This window comes from Panthera pardus, unplaced genomic scaffold (assembly GCF_024362965.1).
Source record: "Panthera pardus isolate Hobbes unplaced genomic scaffold, ASM2436296v1 HiC_scaffold_11, whole genome shotgun sequence".
NCBI classification, from domain to species: domain Eukaryota; kingdom Metazoa; phylum Chordata; class Mammalia; order Carnivora; family Felidae; genus Panthera; species Panthera pardus.
In genome coordinates this window covers 940303-967614 of record NW_026526666.1, presented here as the reverse complement: position 1 = coordinate 967614, position 27312 = coordinate 940303, and the positions used below count along the sequence as shown (strand labels likewise).

Here is a 27312-nt window from a genome sequence, read left to right as displayed (position 1 = left end):
GTTGATGTGGGGAACCCCTGTATTAGCAACCTAGCTTTCCCCTTAGCCAACCTTTGCATCAGCCAGGGCCCCCACATGCTGCAATGCAGCCCGGACGCCATCGAACCAGTGTGAGAACTAAAACCTTTGATGTGGGCAGAAGGGAGGTGTGCACATATGTAATAGAAAGAAGAAAAATGGTTCTTTTGGCATTCTTTCTATTAGGTTCTTTTTGCCTTACATGAAGGTCTGGTGTGCTTCAGGAGTTTGGCAAGCCTGTTCAAATAAATGAAATGTTTAAGTACTTTCTGTGTCTAAACTCCTTTCTACCAGAGTGAAACTAGACAGCAGTGCCGGCTCCCTTCAGCATCCCATTTTTACACATGCCTACTATCCATGAAGCAAGCTGAGAGGGCTCTCCCAGGAGCCCAGTCTTTAGTTTCATTAAACAGAAGACTAGGCAGACATGCAACTGCACAGCTCTGGGCCAGGCACCTCCCCAAGCTCTACCAGGGTTTCCAGGGAGAGGGAACTGCTAGCCTCACTATCGCTGTGACCCTGACCCTCTGCTGAGGCCTTTCTTACGGCTGGGGAACTACAGGTAGGCCCTAGGGATGGGAGTCCTCCATGGGCTGGGCCATCCCAAGGTCACCTGGGTCTGGCAGTGGAGGAGTCCAGCTGATCTTTCAGCTGTGCAAGGATGACTGGGTAGGTTACCACAAGGCTATCCCTAAATCATTCAGTTGAGCCACAGGAAATGGCCAATATTTGACCACTGAGACCTTCAAAAATGGCTATTTCACATGGGTTCGACCTAAACTTTTAATAAGGGGGGGAAAAAAAAGACAAGAAATGAAGCCCAGACTCTTGTCTGCAATAGATTCTATTCACTCTATTAGAAACAGAATATGTTTCCTAGAATACTAGTCTCCCAATTCATTTTTCATCTTGTGTAAGGTTCTGTTAGGAGTTGAATTGTGTCCTTCAAAAGGTGTTTTGGAAGTCCACATCCCCCCACCTGATAATGTGAGCTTATTTGGAAATGGGGTCTTTATAGAGGTAATCAGGTTAAAGTGAGGTCATTGACGTGGGTCCTACCAATGAGTGGTGTCCTTAGGGGAAATGTGGACAGATATGCCCAGAGAGAAGATGATGTAAGGACACACAGAGAACACCATGTGAAGACATGAATGATGAATGTACAAGTCAAGCAATGTTTGAAGCTACCAGTAGCTAGAAGAGAGGCTTGAGCAATTCCTTCCCTATAGGTTTGAGAGGGAGCTGGGCCTTGTAGAAACCTTGACTCTGAACTTCTCTTTGCAGAACCGTGAGGCAAAGAGTTCCTGTTGTTTCAAATCACCCACTGTATTAACTTGGATATGACAGTGCTAATGCTATGGTCTGCATGTTTGTGCCCCACCCCCCCAAACCTTTCTTATGTTAAAATTCTAATGCCCATGTGATGGTATTAGTAGGTAGTCCTTTAAGAATTATAAATAATGAAATGGAGTCCTCATGAATGGGATTAATGCCCTAATAAGAGAAGATCTAGAGAGATCTCTAGCCCCTTCCACCAAGTGAGGACACAGTGAGGAAGTACCAGTTATGAGCCCATAAGCTAGCCCTCACCAGAGGGTGACTGTGCTGTAACTTGATCCTGGACTTTCCAGGCTCCAAACCTGTGAGCAATAAATTTCTGTTGTATATAAGTTACCAGGTCTGTGGTGTTTTGTTATAGCAGACTGAATGGATTAAGATATCTAGGAAATAAATATGGGCTTCTTCCAGTGATGATAAACTATGTTGTTGGTAAGACACAAGGGACAGTTTATATTAAAAATGGTACAGGTGTTGGGCGCCTGGGTGGCTCAGTCGGTTGAGCGTCGGACTTCTGCTCAGGTCATGATCTCATGGTTCGTGGGTTCGAGCCCTGCATCGGGCTCTGTGCTGACAGTTTAGAGCCTGGAGCCTGCTTCGGATTCTGTGTCTCCCTCTCTCTCTGTCCCTCCCATGCTCATTCTCTGTCTCTCAAAAATAAATAAACATAAAAAAAAAATCGTACAGCTGTTTATTCTAGGATCCAGAGTTGAGTTATTCATTCCAATAGGAACTAGCTGCACTTCCTACTGTAGCCAAAAAAATTTGTTTGGATACAATAAAGCTAGCTTTGTAATTTATAACACACACACACACGCACACATACCTCATTACTTCCTTTGGTTTTCTGGCATATCCAAGTTTGTGGTAAGAGTTTCAGTATGAGTTTTCTCTCTAGGCAGCAACGGGGCAGACATGCTTGTGCATGTGCTTGTGCTTGTGCACAAGGCATGCTTGTGCAGCCTTAAGGAACCCATTCAAAGTCATGTGAACCAGACACTTATCCTAAGGAGACACAAATAATTGCTGCCACTCTCACAAGGAGTACTTCTGTGTTGAAGAGTTTAGAAGATGGCACCAGAGTCCCTGGAGTTGTATTCTGAAGATCTGTTCAGGAAGGTGTGTTAGCAGGCTTCACCCTCTGGGGGACTCAATGGCAGGTAATTAGAGCAGGAGTGGCACAACAGCTTCTTCTGAGGGAAGGGGACCCTAACACAGACTGGTGTAGAATGTACCAGAAGCTCGTTTATGTCAACCTTGTTTTAGGATCCAGCTTTACAAATAAACCTAAACAAACAAAATAACAGAAGGTGACTGCCATTGGATGGGACTTCTCCGAGTAGAAATGTATACACAAGGAAGTGAAATTACAACTAAGCTATTTGGAACCTTTGATATTGAAAGGTTTAGGGAGATAGGACACCTAAACCACAGCCTGGAATGGAGTTTTTAAATTGACTGTGGATTCCAAGTGTTCAGGATCTTCCTCCTGCTTCTTTTATCCATCATTTCTGCAAACAGCTGATACTTGGGGGGTGGGGTAGGTGTGGAGGAATAGAAGACACAAAAAGCATTAACCATAAGGAAGAAAACTTAATAGATGCAACTATATTACCATGAAGAAAACCTTCTGTTCATAGAAAAAGATACATTAAAGCAAATAAAAGACAACTTATATACTGGAAAGTGAAATGTGCAGCTTACATATCCAATGGAAACATTAGTTTAATACAAAATATAGAAAGAACTCCTATAAATCAGTTAAAAAACAAAGGAAAAAAGGAAAAATACAAAAAACATGAACAAACAGGAATTTCACAGAATGGGAACAAATATGGTCAACAAATATATGAAGAAATGCTCATCTTTATAGGTGATCAGAAAAATAAAAAGATCACACAGAGATAACATTTTATAACCATTTGATTGGCAAAAATCCAGAAGTCTAACTTTACCAATTGCCAGAGAAGATAGGGATCTCATGTATTTGCTAGTGGGAGTATAATTTGGTATAGCTTTAGAAAACAAGCTGGTGTTCCCCTGTGGAGCTGAACACTCCCCTACTCTACTCCTAACTATTTGCCAATCTCTTGCCCGTGTGCACCACAGAATGTTCACAGAGCCCATTCATAGGAATCTGGGGCCCAACGTGATGAGAGGAAACAAATCCACTGTGGTTTAGTCACACAATGGAATATCATACAGCAGGAAAAATGAGGAAACTACAGGCCAACAACAGGGTGAACTTCAGCAACATGAAACTAAATGAAAAGAAAATCAACTCCCAGAAATGTACAAATAGTATGATCTCTTTTTCACAAAGTTCAAAACAAACAACTAAACTGTATATTCCTGAGGTATACACATATAAGGATGATAAAACTCAACAAAAAAATAATAAGGTGTGGACAAATATAATATTGTATGTTAATTATACTTTACTAAACCTCGGGGGGGGGGCGGGGAAAGCAGGAGGATGAGATGGGAAAGAAATTAGGTAGGGATATAATATTAAGATTCTGGTTCTTAGTTGGTGGTAGGCTTCAGGGTGTTTATTATTAAATTAAAAAATAAACACATTAGTGAATGAATAAATAAAAGATGAGTGTTTTTCACGTACCAATGAGCCTGTGTGTCCTAACTCAAAGATTCTGATGAACCCAAACCTGGGCATTTGAGGTCCAATAAGATAAAACAGAATAGAAGCAAGGAAAAATTAATGGATATCTACATGAACTTGTCTAAATCCGAAGCTACAGATGTAAGGCTTCAATGGCTCTTCCCTTGCGAAGGCCCTGTGAGAGCAGGGGCTGCGAGTGCTCAAGGACACAATCTGGAAGCTCTTCTGGTAAACTGCCTGTAGAGATCTCAGAGGGAAGGGACGTGCATTTCCCAGACAGCAGCAGCATGTTGGGGTTTCCTTCCCCATTTGAAATAAAAATTCAGGTTTGTACCCAATTTTACATCCTTTTGCTTAAATTTCTTAAATTGTGCAAGCTTTAGGTACCACAAAACCTAGCTCCTGTGCTGGTAATCCACTGACATAAGCACGTCACAAGGTACAAGGGCCTATGGTGGTCTCTCCCTCCAACCTACTTGGCCTCCTTCCCAGAGGGAACCACTGTCTGTGTGGCATTCCTGAAGATTTATGCAGCACAGGTGTATACAGATCTTTTCCCCTCACTGCCATGTATTACTTTTTATCTTGAAATGGCAAGCTGACAGAAAAACTGTGAGACTAGTACAAAGAATGGTCTCCTCCGGAACCACTGGAGACTAACTTGTCAAAATGTGGGTAAAATGATGATATATGAAGTTATTCATATTATATCTAAGAGCAAAAGACTGGGAAAACATTCATGTCCAAGATTTCCAATTCCAACCCACAGAGCTCATTCTAGTTTTCTCTCCTTCCATATCTGGAAATGCCTTCTCTGACAGTGAGGAACCTAGCTCCCATCTCAGCTGCCAGCCTATATAGATGCCACTGTCCCCCGTGGGCTCTGACACCCCATGTGGAGCTGTGCCTTACCCTACTTGGGCTCTGACATCCTCCACCAGACACTTGCCTATGTGGACACCCTCCTCACTCCACTCAGGCTCTGACATGGTACTTGGGCCATCACAGCCATGGGTCGCTGTGGCCTCCAGGTCAATCCCAAGCCTACCATGCCTACTCTACCTAATTGGTTTTGAGGTAAATTATTCAGGAAGGAAAAAAGGAAAGGGCAAAAGGGAAAGAGGAAGAAAAGGGGACGAGAATGAAAGGGTCTCTTTACAGTTTTCATACTAATGATAACATACAACATTCACTGTCCTACATTTGTGGTTTTCATTCAACATATGTTGAGATAGCTCCATAATTAAGGAATTTCCTTATTCTTATTTATGGCATCACGATATTCCACAGAATTTTTTATGGCATACTCAATATGGTTGTTTAACCAGTCTCATATTGATGGATATCTGTTTGGCCAATCTTGCTACTCCAAATAACTTTACACGAGTAATGTAATTACTGTGACAGCACAGCAATTTCTACATTGTAATTTTGCACACTTTAGTGGCATAAAGTCCTGGAAATGGGTGAGAGAGTACATGACTTTGTAGTCTGGATACATTTTGATAAGTAGCTTTCTACCAGTAGTGTATAAGAATACCTTTAACTTATGTTTTGCATGACAGGGACTTGAGAATTTCTGAGCATTTGTGGATTATAAAACCAAAGCAAAGCAAAAATAAAAACAGCCTCCAAAACCTCAAACACAAAACCCAAAATAGTCCAAACCAAACTGAACCAAACCCAAAAAAGAGATAATGATAGCTTCTTACTTGTTGCCTCTGAGTACACGGTCTTCTCATCCACACTTCGGATATTACAAGAAAGAAACAATTTCCTTCCTTCAACTTTATCAACTTGACTATTTATCACAACAACAGAACCGAGGGGGATAGGCCTGCAGAAGAAAAAACGGAGACAAAATTAGTTTTTATCAGATTTATGTAACACTGAGATGACCAAGTGCTTGTGAAGGGTGGCAGTCTGTAATAACTGGTATCATGTGCGACCAACCACGTCAGATAAAACACCCCTTTACCTGAGATGACCCCAGCGGCTATCCACAGCCCCTCCCTCCTGAGTGTCACTGACTTCAGGTGGCGACTGGGCACCTGGGTCTAAGCTGTTCTCGAGGTTAGATTCAGAGAGGCCACCAGGGATTCAGGCTGTCCCTTCTGAAGACCCAGAGCAAAGTCTGAAGGGAGCTGAAATCCTTTAAAGAAGTGAAAGTGGGACCATGGGATGGTCCCATCAGCTTCTCTCATTTTCTGTAATAAAACATTTTCACCCAATTCCCTTTAGAGTGACTATCACTGGAAAGACATCCAATAAAAAATTGCCAGTAACAGCCTAATGTAACTAAGCCAGCGCTGTACAAGAGAACTTTCTGTGGTGATAGACGTGTTCCACCTCTGAGCTGTTAATAGAGCAGCCACAGCTACTGCGATGAACCATGTTCATCATTTCCAATAGCCAAGTGGTGGAAAAAAACCAAATATCCACTAGTGGATGAATGGATAAACAAAATGTGGCATATACATACAATGGAATATTATTTAGCCTTAAAAAAGAAAAAAATCTGGGGGCGCCTGGGTGGCTCAGTCGGTTAAGTGGCCGACTTCGGCTCAGGTCACGATCTCGCAGTCCGTGAGTTCGAGCCCCGCGTCAGGCTCTGTGCTGACAGCTCAGAGCCTGGAGCCTGCTTCAGATTCTGTGTCTCCCTCTCTCTCTGCCCCTCCCCTGTTCATGCTGTCTCTCTCTGTCTCAAAAATAAATAAATGTTAAAAAAAAAAAAATCAAAAAAAAAAAAGAAAAAAAGAAAAAAAATCTGTCACATGCTACAACGTGGACGAACCCTGAGGACATTTTGCTAAGTGAAACAAGCCAGTCATAAGAAGAGAAATACTGTATGATTCCACTTACATGAAGTAACTAAAGTAGTCAAATTTATAGAAACAGAATGGTGGTTGCCAGGGGGTGTGGGGATGGGAAAATAGGGAGTTACTATTTAATGGGTATAGAGTCTCAGTTTTGTAAGACGGAAAAGTTCTTAAGATTTGTTTCACAACAATATGAATATACTTCACACTACTCAAAAATGTATTTTTTTTAATTTTATTTTTAAATTTTATTTTTTTAAAATGTTTTATTTTTGAGAGAGAGAGAGAGGGAGAAAGAGAGAGAGAGGGAGAAAGAGAGAGAGAGAAACAGAGCATGAGCTGGAGAGCAGCAGAAAGAGAGGGAGACACAGAATCCTAAGTAGGCTCCAGGCTGATTTGTCAGCACAGAGCCCGATGTGGGGCTCGAACCCACAAACCACGAGATCATGACCTGAGCCGAAGTCGGACGCTTAACTGACTGAGCCACCCAGGCACCCCTCAAAAAAGTATTTTAAAAATGTAAGGCACAAAACCTGTTCAATCTAAAATACCACTATGAACTCCTATCCTTTATTAAACATTAAATACTTTCCAGCTGTGACACAGAAATGGCCCAGCAGCAAGGTTATCCTGCCCACCATGAGAACACATCTAATATTTTCCTAGTCTTTAGCACTATTCTCCATTAAAAAGAAATCAGGAATCTTTGTAGAGCAGCTATTCCATGTCTTGACACAGACATGCCTTGTTGTTACAAAAGTAATGATAGTAACAACGTTAAAAATAAGAAGCAGCCAACATTTACTATTTGTTATATCACCAGATACTGTCCTAGGTGCTTTACATGAATTAGTTGATGGCTCATAATGACCCTATATAGTATATTATCAACCTCTAAGTCACCTGTCCAAGGTCACACAGCTAGTAAGTGGCAAAATGGGCATTTGAACCTGCTCCAAAGTCTGTCCTCTTAACCAGTACATTATATGGTCTCTCTGGAGACAAAAGTACTTAAAAATATATCTGGATAGAAATGAATGGACAGGAGTCCGTCTAAAGAGACTCCTAACAGGCCAAATGCAATTTAAGCACAGAAAAGAGGGTGATAATTATAACTAACTATGTTATGGAAAGCCAGGAGTCCCTAATGATTCTCAAAAGAGGGAAAAGTTAATGAAAGAATTATAAAACTATAGCTATAATTCAAAAATAAGGATGGTTATGAGAGGATAAGTTTAACTTTTTAAGCATACAGAGAACAGTGCTGACAAGTGTTTCTTTTACACAGTATATGTCTGTCTCACATGTATTTTACTCTATGAAAGGACATTGCAGACACAGAGTAAGGGGTGTATATAGGTCAGGTTTGGAGAGGCTGCATTCAAAGAATTATGTTTACACACTCACGGCATAAACAATCTGGTAGTTTTTCTGAGCTGTACGGGAAGATCTATAAAGGATTCCTACATTCAACAAGTGCCTTAGTTGAAGGTACTTACAAATCTGCATGAACTGAGGGCAGGCGAAGACTTGGACAGCCCTCATCATGCCCATCAGAGCTACTACGTCTTATGTTCCCTCAAAGTGTGTGACATGCAGGTAAGCTGACATGCGAAAACATCTATATACGTTCGGTAGATTTACATTCAGGGACAAATGCCATTTCAGACAATCTCCGTAAGAACCCTCACTAACCCTTTCCCCTACAGTCAGAGAACTGTCAGGAAGCCAAACAATTGAAGAAAATGCAGGAATTGTACCCTTAACAGAAAGGACTGATGACAGAAAATAACCAGCTAGAAGGAAGGCAAATGTCTTGCCCAGCTGGAAGAAAACTCATGTCCTTGTCTCCTGGGAGATGGAGCCTGCCAATTAAATGAGATGCACTTAATTGTAGGTAAGCCATAAACCAAAGCAGAAAAAAATACAATGAAGATACAATGGACTTGGATACCAAAAAGGAGAAGTAGTAGGTTACAAGAAAAAGTGTAGGTCCGCAAAGTCCTCTGACATGGTAAGGAAATCTTGACGCCAACAGGGGCTTGGCTTCATGAACTCAGGCATGTACACCGATTGCCTTCAAAGGAAAAATCCTGACCCACCAAGAATGTCCAGGATGACTGCCCAGAACCTACAAGTTCAGTTAATTGAAATGGTTCTGCCAGGGTCTGACACCATTACTGGATGCCTAATGAGCTTAATAAGTATACTAACCTGAGGGAAATAGAAATGTTGACATCCTAAAGAAATTAATTAAGCTCACAATGAAAAATTTTGAATAAGTATAGGTGAAATAATAAGTTTTATGATCACTGAGATAATTGTGTTCATGGCAAAAAACCCACATTAAGGGAAAACCCCAATACCGGGCTTGTTATTTTATTTACTGAGGTATTTAGTAAAATTTGATTGTCTGTCCTTCCTTCCTTCCTTCCTTCCTTCCTTCCTTCCTTCCTTCCTTCCTTCCTTCCTTCCTTCCTTCCTTCCGAGGGTGGGAGAGGAGAAGAGAGGGAGAGAGAGAGAATCCCAAGCAGGCTCCCTGCTGTCAGCAGAGCCCGACGTGGAGCTCGAACTCACAAATCCTGAGATCATGACTGAGCTGAGATCAAGAGTCAGATGCTTAACCAACTGAGCCACCCAGGTCCCCCTGATTATTTTATTATTATTTTTTTAATGTTTATTTATTTTTGAGAGATAGTGTGTATGTGCGAGCGGGGGAAGGGCAGAGAGAGAGAGAGAGGGAGACAGGATCCAAAGCGGGCTCCATGATGACAGCAGAGAGCCCAATGTGGGGCTCAAACTCAAAGAGCCGCAAGATCATGACCTCAGCCAAAGTTGGACACTTAACCGACCGAGCCATCCAGGTGCCCCCCCAAATTTTGTTTATTTATTTATTTTGAGAGAGAGAGAGAGTGAGCAAGCAGGGGAGGAAGGGGCAGAGAGGGAAAAAGAATCCCAAGCAGGCTCTGAGCTGTCAGCATGGACATTCAATCCACTGAGCCACCCAGGCGCCCCACTACTGACTTTAAATGGAAGTGTTGTGTGGAACGTCCAGGGAGTCTCCTAAAAAAGGAGATGGCTCTTCTGCCCTCCCTCAATCCTGCTGTCAGGACATGTGATGACTCTTGGTGCCACTCTGTAATGTGAAAAGGTGAGCTGGAAGGAGCCTGCGTCTCTGGGAACCAGGGAGATGGCCATACCAGCCCAGAAAGCCTTCCTCTGGACTCCTTTATATGATACATTTCTACCTTGTTTAAGTCATTTTTATTTTGAAGTTACTATTATGGCAGCTGAGGAGGGAGAAATTAAAGCAGCTGGCCTCCAATTCTTTCACATATGTGTATGTGTGTGCACATGCAGGCCTGTGTATGTGTATGTGTATGTGTATGTGTGAGATGGGGAGCAGACAGAAACCCTCCAGGGAAAAGGCGATAAATGACATTGTCTAGTTTTTTCAACTGGGCCTCCAGGAAACTGGCAAACTATAGCCCCACTGGCCAGCTGCCTGTTTTTGTAAATAAAGGGTTTTCTTTTTTTTAATTTTTAAAAAAATGTTTTAGAGAGAGGGAGAGAGCGAGAGAGAGATCGCACACATTTTATTTTTTTAGATGTTTATTTATTTTGAGAGAGCATGCTTATTGAGAGAGACAGAGAGAGAGAGAGAGAGAGAGAGAGAGAGACAGAGAGAGAGAGACAGAGAGACAGAGAGACAGAGAGACTGAGAGAATCCCAAGTAGGCTCCTGCTGTCAGCACAGAGACTGATGCAGGGCTCGATCTTACAGACTGTGAGATCATGACCTGAACTGAGATCAAGAATCAGACGCCTAACCGACTGAGCCACCCAGGCGCCCCTGTAAATAGTTTTACTGGAACACAGCTATATTCATTTATGTATTTATGTATTGTCTATGGCTGTTTTTGTTTTGCAATGGCACAGTTGAGAAGTTATGTTAGAGACAGTACAGACTGCAAAACAAAATATTTACAGAAAAACTTTTGCTGCCCCAGAAATTAAGTGAAAAAAGCACCTAGGAGGAAGTGCCCTTGTCTGTAGAATGCCTCACTAAGGATTACTTATATTAAATAAATCCATAGTCTACAAGGCATGGCTTCCGGATGATGGCCACACAAACCAGACAACCCTCTGGGGTAGAAAACGGAGATGTTCTGTATCTTAAATGCCCCCCACTGTGCAAAGCAATAACCCATAAAACCTCATTTGGAGACCTCATCTACTGAATTGTTCTTAAACTCTGTTTTGCCTTGTTGCTCTTTCGCTCTTCCTATGCAAGTTTCCACACTGTTTTGTTAACTGTAGATGTGTCGCTGTAGGAACAAAGAATTAAGGAAGACCATGCTGGGCTTTATTTCTGATGGATACCAAACTCATCCTGTTGCCTGCCCTTTTATTTCTGTGTGAAGTTATACAGCTTGGATGTTCTGTTAGGCAGTGGATCCTGGTGCTCCACTCAGATCCCCTTCGATCCTTTTCTCACCTTTGTTTTTGTTGTTTGGTTATTTTTGCCTAGAAACTGCTTTGCTCAAACACAGAAAGCCCGAAGTGCTTGGAATTTTGGTCCCCAGGACAGCCCTCATCGTAGGACTGATGTGTGACAGAGTTCCCTCGAGGTAGGAACAATTCAGAGGCACACAGTTCACTCCAGAGCCCCTTGGATGATCAGGCTGAAGCTGCCCTTTGCAGGACTTTGACGACAGCCCAGCCTGGTTGGCTTCTTCCTTTACCCTGTTTGTTCTGTTCCTCCCACTCCTGTGCTAGTCTCCCCTGGGACCACTTTTATCATTGCACACAAATCTTTGTCTCAGGGTCTGCCACTGGGGAGCCTGACCCATGACATCTAAAAAGCAGAGAATATGCAGGAATTTACCTTTTAAAACTGATGTTGAGGCTGGCAGTCATGGCAACTCCTATGGCTACTACAGCACACGTACCAAGAGTAGCATCAATCATGGTTGCAATGGCACCTCCGTGAAGGAATCTAGTTACAACAGAGAAAGAGAAAGTTCTCAAAAGGTCTAAAAACAGAGCCTCTCAGGAGAAATTATCCAAGAACATCTCCATATAATTTACTTATGAAAGGTTCACTTCGTCCATGTTCAATGAACTGAATGTCAAATAATATCCATGTCCCCAGCATTTTTGGTCATAACATAATAGCATAGTATTGGTAATACACCAGAACTTAATGGTAATCAGAGCACAATCAAGCAGAAAGCTAAATTATAATGTAAGAAATTTATGTTTTTATTTAACTGCACACATCACTGTTTAACAATGTAAGAAAGGTAGATAAACAGAAACAAAGAAAAATAAAAAATTGAAGGCCTATAATCCCACCATCTAGTGACAAACTGCTGTTAACATGTTAACGATACTCTCAAATTATACTCTATTGTTCTGTCCCATGAGTTTGTGATTTAATAATTATAAACACCTTTCCATGTCAATAAATATGTATCTACATTGCCACTATAATGTCTTTAGTGTAGTCTATGGATATATGTGGATACTATAAGTTAGTAATCTTTCAGATCGAGACTTCTACTGATCTATGGGATGTTATCTGTCATTCTTACCCAGGTACTCCTTGCAGGTAGGGACCTCCTTGAAATATGCAAACTGTCCTGTCTTCAACACAATTATGGAACATTGCATATTCAAAGCCCAGGCCTTCCTCAAGGCTTCTGGGAAAGAGCTGGGCCTGTGACAGTTTTTCTTTCATTAGCTTTGCGTCTGTAGGGAAACGAAGTGGATGGGCATATGAGAAACAGGTATAAGGAAGATGCCATGGCAGAGCTAAGCACCTGTACCTTGCAAGAACCACAGGTTAATGGAGGACTGATTACAATGTCAACCGGGTACAAAATTATAAGGAAATGGGAGTGTCCCATAGAAACAGAATATAGGATCTTTGCCCATGTGGAATTAACAGTCTAACTGGGGACACAGTAAACATAAATGAAATCAAAACCAAACACTTACACATGGCAATCAGGAAAAACAGTATATAAATGCTGAGGGTATACTAAATGAAACAGTAAATAAGATATAGACAAAAAGTCTTCCTAGAATAAGTATGGCTTAAATAGGATTTAAAGAAAATGAATAGTGTAACAGTAGGGAGGTTTTCCTTGCAGATGGGAGTTCATCTTCAGTAAAGGAAAGTTACCATACTGAATCAAACTCAGATCCAGTTCAGCCCAATATTCTGTGTGACTAGGACTCTAAGCCCCAAAATTCAGGGTTAGAACCTTTAAAGTTCATGAAATCAAATTTGTGAGTTGTAATCAGACTTAGAGAAAACAAGCAGGGGAGGGGCAGAGAGAATCCCAAGCAGGCTCTGACACGGGGCTTGAACCCACGAACTGTGAGATCATGACCTGAGCTGAAATCAAGAGCCAGACACTTAACAGACTGAGCCACCCAGGTGCCCCTGAAAGCTGTTCTAAAGGTAGGGTGTGTTTATCCTTACACATCTATGTTAAGATTTAATTCCCCCAACTCTTAGCTTTCTTTCTTGGTTCATCATGATTTGCCACACATAACACTAAGTTTCTTTTATTGTTACTGAATTTACATTTACCAACTTGGAAAAAGATAGGAGATGTGAACATCTAGGAGAAGTGGGGAGAATGGCTTTTATTTAGGCCATGAACATCCCAGGGGCGGGGAAGGTGCCTGGTCTTCTAGACTCTGTACACTCAATAAGAGGCATACACTGCATATGCGCACACTCTATGCACTCTAGGGATTCCTGAGAAAATTAAGGGAGAAAGAGTTACAAGTGAGGACCAGTATCACAGGAGATGGGAGAATTTAGTTTTGGCCTTGAACTTGTTCCTTCCTCCACACTTTAGCCATACAGTGAGGAGATAAACCTCAATGACCTCCGAGATCTTTCCAGCTCTGACATTCTGGAACTTCCAGATAAGCACCAAAACTTTCTAATTTTTTACACAGGCATTCAAAATTCCTGATCTAGATTACTAAACCTTGAGGTTATCTCATAAAAAATGAGAAAAATAAAGGTGGTGAAATAAGTTTGTTAGAAATGCAGACTCTTAGACTCTACTCCTGAACTACTGAAGCAGTCTGCATTTTAACAAGACTCTCAGGTGCATCACATTCATGTTCAAATCTGAGGCACTGGCCGTTTACAACATGGGACAACAATGATGACAGCAGAGGAGTGGCATCGGGATCTCAGCTGTCAGCACAGAGGCTGCTTCAGATCCTCTGTCTCCCTCTCTCTGCCGTTCCTCCACTAATGCTCTAAAAAATGAATAAACATTCATAAAAAAAAAAACAAAACAAAAAAAAGAAAAAAATACCAAAACATTAATTGCTAATAAGTCCAAGTTTACCTACTTGTGGCCTCTTATTACAGAGTTAGCCAAACATATTGGAGTCTGTTAGTAAACATGTCCTGTGCCACACTGAAAAACTGCACTATGAGGAAGCATATGCTTATAGAAATCATAAAATGTATTCATAAATTTGCCAATCTACACCATGCTGGCATCACACAGTTCACAATTGCTTACTTCTTCATTTTCACTAGAAATTAAGGTTTTAATAGGTTGAGAATTCTAACATAGGGGCGCCTACGGTGACTCAGTCAGTTAAGTGTCTGACTTTGGCTCAGGTCATGATCTCATGGTTCGTGAATTCAAGCCCCATGTTGGGCTCTGTGCTGACAGCTCAGAGCCTGGAGCCTGCTTTGGATTCTGTTTCCTTCTCTCTCTGCCCTTCCCCCTCTCACACTCTGTCTCTGTCTCTCTCAAAATAAATAAACATTAAAAAAAAATTTTTTTTTAATTTTAATGTCCTTAAAAATACTAGAAATAATAAGGGAAATAACTGTATGCAAAGAAAGTAGGATGTATTTTTGGTAAGAAATGGTTATGATGTATGGAGATGGGTTTTTGTTAAGGAAACAAAAGAATAATTTTGTCCGCAAGCAGAATAACTAGTTCTTTCAGAATGATAAGAGGAGAATAAAGGGCAAACTAAGATAAAGTTGGAGAGGAGAGAGGAAGAATCTTACCTGTGTGATCAAGGTGGCTAACACTGAATGAATTTTTATAAAAGTTTTTTTAAATAAGTTTTACTTACTTACCTGCTTATTTATCTTTGGGAGAGAGAGAGACAGACAGAGAGCATGTGTGCACAGGTGGGAGAGGAGCAGGGGAGGGGTCAGGGAGGGGAGGGTCTGAAGTGGCTCTGCAATGGGTAGCAGAGAGCCTGATGTGAGGCTTTAACTCACGAACCGAACCGTGAGGTCATGACCTGAGCTGAAGGCAGATGCTTAACCGACTGAGCTACCTGGGCGCCCCTAATATAAGTTTTAATAGAATATCAGTACAAAATTAAAATTTAACAATCTTTCACCTGTTAAAAGGACGTTTTTAAAATTTTTTTGAAGGTTTATTTATTTTTGAGAGAGAGAGAGACAGAGCATGAGTTGGGGAGGGTCAGAGACAGAGGGAGACAGAATCTGAGGCAGGCTCCAGGCTCTGAGCTGTCAGCACAGAGCCTGACTCTGGCCCAAACCCATGAGCCAAGCAGTAAGTTCATGTCCTGAGCCGAAGCCAGATGCTCAACTGAATGAGCCACTCAGGTGCCTCATTCCACTCTTGATAAGACATTGTGAAAAGTTTTTCTTTACTTTTTTTTTTTTAATTTTTTTTTCAACGTTTTTTATTTATTTTTGGGACAGAGAGAGACAGAGCATGAACGGGGGAGGGGCAGAGAGAGAGGGAGACACAGAATCGGAAACAGGCTCCAGGCTCCGAGCCATCAGCCCAGAGCCTGACTCGGGGCTCGAACTCACAGACCGCGAGATCGTGACCTGGTTGAAGTCGGACGCTTAACCGACTGCGCCACCCAGGCGCCCCATGTTTTTCTTTACTTTTAAGTAATCTGCCCAGAAAGTAAAAATTTTTTATCTTACCAAAATAATTTCCTGTGTTTTGTGTTGTCTTTTTCAGGTCTTTGATCACTTAAGATATGGAGTCTTCTTCTCTATTAAAAGATCTAAGTTTTTGTTTTGTTTTTACAACTATGTACTTTTCTGGTTTGCCTTTGATAACTTTTAATCATCACTCTGGCTAAATGAATAAGTATTGTTCCACATTGATCTATTTGATAAGATACTCTAAAACTTTTGATATTTGACCAAACCAAACCAAAGTTCAAATCAAGTCTTTGAACTCAGACGAACTCTGGGATTTCCCAGCAGGTCCCCAGAACACCTTCTAAAGAAGAGATGTTGAACTATTTCAAGTGTATGAAATTTCTAATAATCTGGTATGTCCTGGCATAATGTTATCAGTCATAATTCTAGTTATCTTAAAATCTATGTCACAGAAATAACCACATTTCCTTGTCATTTGCATTAGAACGAACTCTCATTAGATCTTTAACCATGGCTATTTTTTAGTCTTTTCGTCATTTACAGACAGTTGTTTTATTCTGATGATTTTGTAAAAGTGCTTTGTCTTCTAAGAGATTCAAGAAAAAGACTCTGACAAGTACAGGTTTCTGATAACTTTAAGATCACACCACTGAACTGGGTAAGAATTTCCAGAACTCTAGTGGAAAATTCATTTCATAAAGCTGTCAAGATCAAGCAAAACAAGAATTAATTACATGGGACTGAATGAGTTGATAAAGATATATAGAATTGAAATATTTATCTTTCTCCTATCTGATCCCACCAGAATTTGGAAACTCTTATTGAGTGTTCTTATTTTCACAGTAATCTATTTATTTGGAGATAATCTGTTCCTTATAATAGAAACAGATAAGACCAAACAGCTTCAAGGATTAAGGCTGAATTTATGGAGTCAATAAAACCTCCTTCAGAAAACTGCCTGGTATTTTGCTTACTGGGTTCCTAGCATTACAGGTGGGCAAAGATGGTTGCTTCCTGGCAGCCTGAGGAACTGCAGAATATTTGGGGGACCCTGAAAGAAGAATCCACTCAAAATCATACATATTATAGGCAAAGACAGTGAGTGGCTTTTAAAAGCCCGATCTGGGATTCCTTATTAAAAGTAAACACTCCAAAAAAACCTATGTGGCCAATCACAATTCTTACAGCACCTGTGTAAATAATCAGGTCATAGAGACTAGATTTATTTTGCAATCAAACTAGTCTTACTGTGATTATTTCTGATACAAATGGGTGACTGTAGGGGCGTTAAGTGTCCGACTTCAGCTCAGGTCATGGTCTCGTGGTTCATGGGTTCTGCCCCCGCCCCCCCCGTCGGGCTCTGTGCTGACAGCTCAGAGCCTGGAGCCTGCTTCGGATTCTGTGTCTCCCTCTCTCTCTGCCCCTCCCCAACTTGCACTCTGTCTTTTTCAAAAATAAATAAACTTTAAAACAAACAAACAAACAAAAACCAAATGGGTGACTGTAGAGAGAAAAAGTATATTTCCATATCGCACTTTTGCGGATATCAGGTCCCAGTGCTATTAACTGTCTTTGCGGTTCTGTTATCTATCTGCAAATTTACTTGGATTCTAAATTCTTCTAGTTTCCTCAAATATCCAATTCCGACCCTCCAAACTAATGTTTCTAATTTTCTCCCACCCTTCTGACTTGGAATCACTAAGAACAAAACTACTTTTCCTGAAGCCCTGCAAACTGAAGCTGAACTGCTTTGATAGAAACTTCACAGAAATCACAATGGCTCACCTGTGGATAGTGCTTTGCCTGTTGCAGTTTGGCTACTCAGAGGGTTCACACCTGATGACATCACCAGAGATAGTCAAACTGCAAACCAGGAAAATGAGACTGCTGAAGGACTTTCAACCACCTCAACCTTCCTAATTGATTAAGTTCTTTCCAGCTCATCTTTGAACTCAGGCAAAAAGCCCTCTGGGCAAAGTATCCCATAATGGGAACCAAAACTATCCCCTCAAGCAATAAGGACTGCCCTGAGGCAGCCAGAACCACCCCCCCCCCCAATCTGTGATTGACCCCAAGATAATGACATCTGACCTTTACTGCCCACAGGCATGTACCTGAAGGTTCAGAAGAGAAGCTGACCAACATAAAGCCATTTTGGGTTTTAGGTTGACTCTTAAAAGTTAGCAGGTCATAAAAAAAGTTATAGCCCATTGACAAGTACTTGAGACAGGCAGAGTGACCTTCCTCAAGAAGCTTAGCTGCCTTGATGTTAATTAATACTTTGCTAGAGGCAAAAGGCAACCTTAGCTTGACATTAGTCTGACCTCCAGGGTCCTGTAAAAGTTCCTTAGGAAATTTCCTTTCTTTCCGCTTCCCCCCTGTCCCCCAAGATATATGTTAGCAATCATCCTCCAAGCATATGACCCCCTGATATACATCTGAAGGGTCTCATGACAGAGTTTTTATTAGACAGTAATAAATGACCTTCTCCTAACAGCAGCTAGCCCCTCAAGGTCTTGGAAACCTTGCTTCCAAATTCCTTAGAGATTTCTTTTTTTTTTTTTTCAACGTTTTTTTTTTTATTTATTTTTGGGACAGAGAGAGACAGACAGAGCATGAACGGGGGAGGGGCAGAGAGAGGGAGACACAGAATCGGAAACAGGCTCCAGGCTCTGAGCCATCAGCCCAGAGCCCGACGCGGGGCTCGAACTCACGGACCGCGAGATCGTGACCTGGCTGAAGTCGGACGCTTAACCGACTGCGCCACCCAGGCGCCCCCAAATTCCTTAGAGATTTACTGCTATCCCTAACCCCTTCCCAACTTGAAAGTATACAATCAGCCATTCCTCGAAACCCCAATGAAGCTCTTTCTGCCCATGGGTCCGGCCCTGTGCTTTAATAAAACCACCCTTTTTGGGGGCACCTGTGTGGCTCAATGAGTTAAGTGTCCAACTTTGGCTCAGGTCATGATCTCACTGGAGCCTGCTTTGGATTCTGTATCTCCCTCTGTCTCTCTGCCCCTCCTCAGCTTGTGCTCTCTCTCTCTCAAAAATAAACTTAAAAAAAAAAATAAATAAATAAAACCACCCTTTTTGCACCAAAGATGCCTTAAGAATTCTTTCTTGACTGTTCACTCCTGAACCCCAACATTTTCACATCAGTAACCAGTGCCTTCTGTTCTGTTTTATACTGACACTTAAATATTCTTTATGAGAGAGTGGCTGTTCCTACCAGGAAAATAGATTTTGATGTCTTCAGTCTCTTGAGTAAATTTACTTTTATATGAAGGCAAATGTTTCCAAGAGCCGTCTTCACTTTTTTTCATGAACTGGTCAAAGAGAAGTCTCATGTCCTCGCTCCAACTGGGGTTGGGGAGAGAAAGGTCCATATGCATGACCTCAGAAGAAAATGACCTCTAAAAAAGAGAGAGGAGAAAATGAAGAACAATGGGAGGTGCCATAACATATTGTATTTTCTGAGATTGTAACTGTTGCTTCTCCTCTTCCCAGAAAACTGTCATTTTAGAGTGAAATCATATTTCAAGTATCACCTGGCCCAACCTCCTTGAGAGAAGGTGACTGAGGGTGAATGATGTGCTCAATATCACCCAACTACCTACTAGCAGAGCAGCATTATTCCCAGGTCTGTGGATTCCTTTTTTAAAAAAACCTTAAGCACAAGTGAGCCAGGAACTGGAGATAAAGTGATGAAGGACACACATCCTCCATGTAAAAAGTGTCATCAGTAGGGTATGCGGGGAGCCAGAGCACAGGAAAAGCGTTTATCTCAGATGGCAGGGGGGGGGGCATGGTTCAGGGACTTGAATCTTGATTAGACAAGCAGAAATTAGTAAACTAGAAAGGGTATTGTAGGCAAGGGAAAACTGTATGCAAAATCAAGGAGGCATGACATAGTTTTGTGGGGCCTTAGGACAACCATATGAAGTAGGTACTAATTATTATCCTCATTTTACAGATGATGAAACTAAGGCCTAAAAGAAGCCTGGCTTTGTTTCAGTTCAAGGGGAGGAGCATGGCTACAGAAACGTGTGGGGAATAAGCTTAGAAATTTCCTGGACTTATACCAATGCGTTAACAAGGCATAAAGAAGTACAAAGCCAAAGGATGCTTGGGTAAATAAGACTAGGACCCCAAGAGAGACAGGGGAGTGCAAAGGCACCCAGACTAGGCCCCCAGTACAAAGGTATATGAGGTAAGCAAGATTAGGCGTTCAGGGCAAAAATGTCCCCCAATTTAGTACTATAGCAGAAAGCTGCTTTCACAGGAGGAAAGGACCAAGCTAGGTAAACAGGTAAATTGGGCTATAGACTGCTATGCTGTAGGTGAAGCTGCCCAGAGCAGAGATGATTAACAAAAGAAAGGTGCCTCGTTAACTCTGAGGTCACTTGTCCTACCTGTCTCATCCCCTAAGGCTAGCTAATGCTGGAAGCCGAGCTATCCTAGCCTGATGGCAAGGCCCTTGCTGTGGATGGATTGGGACTGTAAGGCAGCCCACTGACAGTGAAGCTTCTTGTACTCCCGCTTTTAGGTAATTTGGCCTTAATAAAAGTACCTGGGGTATTGTCTGTGGGGGAATTGCCCTCGACAGGCCCCCTGGGAAAAGAACCATTAGAAAAGAAAAATAGGTTCCTCAAGGAAATTGTGCAGCCCCACATTTAGCCCTTGCTACTCCTTGTGAAGACTCCTCTACCTAAAGGAAGAATAGCCTCATACATTTGCCAGCATAGGGACATATGAATTTAAAAGCCCCACTCCAGCAACTAAGGAGTGTATCTACGGGCACGAGTTACTCTAACCCCTAGGCCCACTTGGCCCCCAGGAGGCATTTCAGATGCTGATTGAACCTAGTCAGTTAAAGTACAGAATGGTTCATTAGTTCCTAGGTACACTGTCCCTCTGAGAATGCATAAGGCATGGGTTCCTAAGGCCCTTTTGGCCCCCTCCTGGCACCTTGGACCAAGGCGAACACTTTTGTTCCTCAAACCACAAAAGGTTCAGGGAAACAACTAAGGGGTCATGTCCCTGTAACTCTTCCACTTGAGGTGTTGAGAGATAGATGACCTTTCATGAAAACAGCAAAGCAAATGCTTTACAGATTATAGATAAATGTAGATACATAATGAAACTAATGTAAGACATTAATCTTAAAGGGCAGGAGGGAACATTATGAGAAAATAACCATGTTATTTCTTAAAGGTTGATTAGACATAGGAACATTTTTAGAATTAGGTAATGTTAGAAAAACATAGATGACGTATGCTACAAGGAAATCACTAGCAAATATAATGCTATGTTTGCCACAATAAATCAGCCAGTTCAACACACTGCTGTTGTTTGTGTCCATTATTTTTGTTTTTTTATTTTAGTTTTATTTTCACTTTTTCGCTGATGCCGTTCATCCTTCGGGAATCCCTGGACCTGCTAGAGCTGGACTCCGGCAAGCTAAGATAAACAGAGGTGGTGCCTCATGTCCACTGTAAACAACCTTCTGCCTGGTGTCAGGATTTTGTTTTGTATTAACCCAAACCCCTAACCCCGAATACCTTCAAGACCCCCTTTCCCTCACGTCCTCCAGTTAATGTTCAGTTTCATTGTTTCTTTGTGCACGTCCATCACCATGTTTGTAAGCCTTCTGATCCTAATAAAAATGGGGCAAGGACACTTATTCGGGGCTCTTGTCTTTTCCCGGACATTAGCCATCTCTCGCATTTTAATCCTGTGTCCCACTCACTTGCTAGACAAGAGAGAACTTTAGCCTTAGAGTCTACGACAGAAACAGGCTTGGCTGTGAGAAACTTCCACACTAAGCTAGTTGGCCTGAACTGATCTGTATCTGCAGTACTCCAAAATGACAAGATGTGATCTGGTCATCATATGACAAATAGTGAGAAGGACCAAGACTGGATCTGAGACCCTGCGTGGAGGATTTTAGAGGTAACCCAAGTGAAAAATTATGACTGCATGAAGCAGAACTTGGTGGTCATTTTGATGAGAAAGGGAAGAGGAAAAACACAAGCACCCACCCCAGGTTTCTGAATTGTGCAACACAGTGAGTGACAGAACCAATTACCAAGAAAGAGATATAAAGAGGAGGAGGAGGTTGGGGGGACAGGTGCTTGGGTTCATAGTAACCACAGCTTCCACCCATGCTATTTCTCTGCAGCACTGAGCAACACTAACACTCCTGTGCCCAGGAAGCAAGTGGAATGGTGCAGAGGCCCTGGAAGGGGACAAAGTGTGACTTAACTAAGAGGAGCAGGACAAAGCAAAGGCACCAGAAAGGGAAATTGGTTCTTTTGACTTTGGCAGAAATCTTGGAACATTTAAGATCACAGAAGCTATCAGCTCTGTGGCATTAGACTTCCAGCCACCTATGTCAATTCAGATTGAATGGATCTACAACACTAGGACAACACCCTGAAACCAAAACAGCAAGGCTGTGCTATGACGGCAGAAGCAGCCCACCAGACTTCTGCTGACACCTCGCTGGCTCTCATCCTGGCTGGATGGGGACACTATAGGTGGCCTGTCTCAAAAACTCTACAGAATTAAAAATGTCTTGGCTGAACAGAAAAAGCATCAACTTCACAGAGGAAATGTGAGCAGGATCAGACTGCTCCACTCCCTGGCCCAAAATGTGTACCCTTATTTTTTCCTTATGGCTTTGAATTCACTCATCTTTAGAACCCAGCTCAGAAAATTTGGGAAAGAAAAAACAATTTTAAAAAATCCACCCATTATCTATTATCTATCTTAAGAAAAACAATGTTAAAATTTTGATGTCTCTCTACCAACTTTTGTTAAATGTAATCTTTCTTAATAAACTTGTAATTTCAGTAAGAGATTTTTTTTTCTGCCTCACCACTTAAAAGTATTTAGTGCCCACTTTCTCATGTCCTTAATCTCAACTATCACCATTTTCAACAGAATATAATCCTTTAAACTAATTAACTTAGCCATTTAAAGTGTTACCAGGGGCACCTGGGTGGCTCACTTGGTTAAGCATCGGACTTCAGTTCGGCTCAGGTCATGATCTTGTTGGGCTCTGTGCTGACAGCTTGGAGCCTGCTTCAGATTCTGTGTGTGTGTCTCTCTCTGACCCTTCCCTGCTCACACTCTCTCTTTCTCTTTCTCAAAAATAAACAAACATTAAAAACATTTAAAAACAAACAAAAATAAAACTTTCCAATTTTTTGCTGCTTTAAATGAAAATGTTCATTAGAACATTATGAAAATAGCTTTTTCTCTATTTTGGATTATTTCCTTAGAATCCAGTCTCAATCACGTGGCTTTTAAAGTACATGAATTCTGGGGCATCTGGGTGGCTCAATTGGTTGGTTAAGCAACCAACTCTTGATTTTGGCTCAGGACATGATCTCAAGGTTCCTTAGTTCGAGCCCCATGTTGGGCTCTGTGCTGACAGGACAGGGCCTGCTTGAGATTCTCTTTCTCCTTTTTCTGTCCCTCCCCTGCTTGCAAGGGCGCACACACACACACACTCTCTCTCTCTCTTTCTCTCTCTCTCTCAAAAAAATTAAAGCACATGAATTCTGGTAATAACTAACAGATACAAGTAATCACAGATAAAATATGGACTGACCAACATATATCAGTTGAAAGGTAGAATAGAATGTGTAGGATTTGGCCCATCCCTAGGTCTCATCTTAAATAGGCAACTGTAGGATGGATCAGTCCCAGCATCCTTTTAAGGACCAGGGTGATAGAGATAACTCAAGAATGACTCCGTTGGCTGTGGGCTCTCCTACCTGATTTCAACTTTGAAAGTGTGGGATTCAACTAAATGCAGTAACTTTTTAAAATCTGCTATACACTTGGCTCTATGCCAGCAACTGGTTAAGACAAAGAGAGAAGACTTAGGCTCTGCCCTCAAGTGCTTGCAGCCTCGGATGTGAAAAATACCCTAACAGAGGTACATACAGACATAGGAGGGACACTCAGGGAAAACTTCAAAAAGATGAGGACTGATGGAGTGATTTCTAAAGGATACAAAGTTCACTAAAGAGAAAGAGAATGTTGCACCAAACAACCGTGTGACACCTTGGGGGCACTGCCAGGATTTCAGTCTTCATGGATGTAAGGCGCAAAGAGAATAGCAGCCAGATGTGGACTGCAACGTGGAAGATGAAACACACCGCAGAGGCTCTTTGGCCTTAACACAGGGTTTAGATTTCATCTGCTAGGTCAATGTTTTCCAAAGGCCAAAATGAAAGATGATTTTAGGTGGCACAAGGACAATGACTTATGTATTTTTAAATGCATATTATCAAAGGACATAAATAACACATCACACTTGTGACTTCATAAGTTATTCCTCAGGATAAAGCTCATTAAAGAAAGGTAGTCTTTATGGGAATGCAAGCTGGTGCAGCCACTCTGAAAAACAGTATGGAGGTTCCTCAAAAAACTAAAAATAGAACTACCCTACAACCCAGCAATTGCACTACTAGGCTTTTACCCATAGGATACAGGTGTGCTGTTTTGAAGGGACACATGCACCCCCATGTTTATAGCAGCACTATCAACAATAGCCAAAGCATGCAAAGAGCCCAAATGTCCATCGATAGATGAATGCATAAAGAATATGTGGTATATATGTACAATGGAGTATTACCTGGCAATCAAAAAGAATGAAATCTTGCCATTTGCAACTACATGGATGGAACCGGAGGATATTATGCTAGGAGAAATTAGAGAAAGACAAAAATCATATGACTTCACTCGTATGAGGAGTTTAAGAGACAAAACAGATTAACATGAGGGAAGGGAAACAAAAATAATATAAAAACAGGGAGGGGGACAAAACATAAGAGACTCATAAATATGGAGAACAAACTGAGGGGCACTGGAGGGGTTGTGGGAGGGGGGATGGGCTAAATGGGTAAGGGCACTAAGGAACCTACTCCTGAAATCATTGTTGCACTATATGCTAATTTGGATGTAAAATAAAAAATAAATAAGAAAAAGAAAAGAAAGGTAGTCTTTAAAAAATCATGAAGGTGGCATTTGAATGATAAAACACTTTTTTCCACTATGGGGAGCCTTACAAAGTTTTAAGCAAAGCAGTAACATGAATTTAGGTTTCAAAAACCTCTCTCTGTTGTAAAGGATGAATTCCAAGGTGAGAAGAATGGCCCGGAAAGCAGTTAAAAGACTGACGCCAAGATCCAGGTGAGATATGATTAGAAGTTGAACTAGGTGGAGAGAAATGAAAAAAAAAAAAAAAGATTTAAAAAACATTTAAGATACTGGGAACAAGGAACGTGGAGAGAGACTGATCATGGGGAAAGAGAAGTAGGAGAGCCTTGGATGATGCAATCTGCTTTGCAGATTAGGGTGGGAAGAAGAAAGGAGGTTTTTGTTAGTGTTTGTGTGTGTTAGGAGGGGGAAGTGTAGAAGTGGATCTATTAATTTTAGTTACAGGCATGTTGAGTTTAGGTTCTCAGATGAACAGTGTGATGTGAGAAATAAAAACAATGAAAGTTTCAGTTCAAGGGGGTGAAAACTAAGAGATACCTGATGTAAAGTCACTTGTAAATTTTCAGCACAGACTGTATTACATGAGGGATAAATGTTAGGGACAAACATTACCTTTTGTAGCCCTTGGAAGAGGAAAAGTCTTACTTGATCTTTGGTAATATATTTTTCAGGTGGGGCTCGTTAACTGCAGTTATGACTTTTTTTTTAAAGTAATCTCTACACCCAACATAGAGCTAGAGTTCACCACCCAAGATCAAGAGTTGCATGCTCTACTGATTGAGCCAGCCTGGTGCCCCAAGTTATGACTTCTTTTTAATATGTCTCCTTTTAAGATTCAGTTACTGAACAGAAAGAAAAGACTCACAAAGCCTATAAATACTACTATTAAATATTCTCAACACAGATTACAAGGCACCGACTAATTAAAGAAAGGAATTATCTTTGTTGTTGTGAGAGGGGCACTGGACATTATCTTTTCCCAAGTGAAAGATGGTATTGGGTTAATAACCAATCTGCACATTATTCCTTTTTTTGGGTTTGTTTGTTAATTTGAGAGAGAGTGAGAGAGTGCACATGAACAGGGGAGACAGGCAGAGGGAGAGACAGAGAATCCTAAGCAGGCTTCATGCCCAGCATGGAGCCCTATGCAGAGCTTGATACCACACCCTGGGATCATTACCTGAGCAAAAATCAAGAGTCCCACACTCAACCACTGAGCCACCCAGGCACCTTCGCCCACGTTATTCTTTAAAAGGTACAAGAAAGAGCTCAATACAGAGCTGTTCCCTCCTCTATGTTCCTTTAGTACTTCATTTTAGCATACAGTACATTTTTAAAAAATGTTTTATTTATTTTTGGGAGAGAGCTCACAAAGAGAGTTGCGAGCAGCGGCGGGGCAGAGAGAGAGGGAGACAGAGGACCCCAAGCGGGCTCCCCGTGACAGCAGTGAGCCCCACTTGGGGCTTGAACTCACAAACCGTTAGATCATGACCTGAGCTGAACAGAGGCTCAACCTACTGAGCCACCCAGTTGCGCCAGTACATTTTTTTTTTTTAATTTTACAATCTCATCTTTTTCTCCCAAACTCAACTGAGAGTTTTCTTACTTGTCATAAAGACATCATCAGAGACTAATGCCTTGCATATTGTTGGGGCTTAATTAATATTAATTGACTATGTCAGTGAAGCAAAACATAGGAACACCAGAACAAGCAATATTACCTCATTTTAATCTTACAACAACCTCACCAAAAGTGACAAACTGGTTTGAGGATACAATTTTCCGTCAAGCAGAGACGATTAGGATGAACCTCTAGGGAGAAACACTGCTCTTCTTGCGACCCTACAATGTGATGGTCAAGAGCCGGAGTGCTAAGTCAGACTCCAGCTCCACCAGGCGCCTGCTGTGACCTCGCCCGAACCATGACCCCTTCTTTATTGGTCATCAGTAGCAGCGGGATTTCCCGACCTAATGGCCAGAATCCAGCATCCAGCACGCTGCTTCATACCGGAGTCCCCTCCCTGTCCCTCTCCGTCTTTGAACCTCAGGACTGTAAGTAAGCGACCCCTGCTAAAACCGACGCCTCTGGGGCTGACGTTAGCGTTTACTCTACGGTCAGCGGGCTGATCAACATTCCGGCGCAGTCGTCCTCACCGGGTCACCCCTGACGCAGCCTGGCTTGGCCGCCCGCTCCCGCCGCCCGGCTCCGGGATTCACCCGCGGCGACCACGGGTCCTTCGCCGGCAGAGGCGCGCCTCCGGGCAGGCCGCGCTGAACCGCAAGCGTGCGCAGTCGTGAGACGCAGCTCCGCAGCATGGCTCCGACAGCGATCAAGGCTCGGGTCCGGATTAGTGCTGGGCCCCCTCACGCCCGCTCCTCCCCATTCACCGAAGGGGCACGTGACCCCGGCGCGCGCCTAGAGGCGGGCGGGGCAGCGGCTTTTGATCTCGTTAGACTCGGCGCCCCCAAGGGGGCAGCCAGCCTTAACCACTTCCCCCGCCCGCCAGACCGCTGGGGCGCAGAGGAGGTAGGCCGGCCTCCCGCGCTAGGCCCGGGAGGCGGG

At 42.2% G+C, this 27312-nt stretch overlaps 1 protein-coding gene across 1 annotated transcript; it reads right to left on the bottom strand.

Annotated features, from left to right (window-relative positions):
• Positions 1–2030: 2030 nt before the first annotated feature.
• On the bottom strand, positions 2031–27224 carry THEM4 (thioesterase superfamily member 4). Its single transcript, XM_019432891.2, has 6 exons — positions 26904–27224; positions 18964–19147; positions 12392–12548; positions 11683–11793; positions 5689–5813; positions 2031–2643 (listed from the first exon to the last, which is right to left on the bottom strand). The coding sequence occupies exons 1-6, from the start codon at positions 27063–27065 to the stop codon at positions 2603–2605; spliced, it is 780 nt and encodes a 259-aa protein (XP_019288436.1). The 5' UTR covers positions 27066–27224; the 3' UTR covers positions 2031–2602.
• Between the last annotated feature and the right edge of the window lie 88 nt (positions 27225–27312).

Bases quoted from the DNA above. Each gene is read 5' to 3' on its own strand.
- THEM4 (XM_019432891.2), bottom strand. From the start codon at position 27,065: ATGCTGCGGAGCTGCGTCTCACGACTGCGCACGCTTGCGGTTCAGCGC. The intron at 11,794-12,391 runs GTAAGAATGACA...TGTTGTAACTAG, and splicing joins TACCTGCAAGGAGTACCTGG to ATTCCTTCACGGAGGTGCCA. The intron at 2,644-5,688 runs GTAAGAAGCTAT...TTGTTTGTTTAG, and splicing joins CGTGTACTCAGAGGCAACAA to GTTTATTTGTAAAGCTGGAT.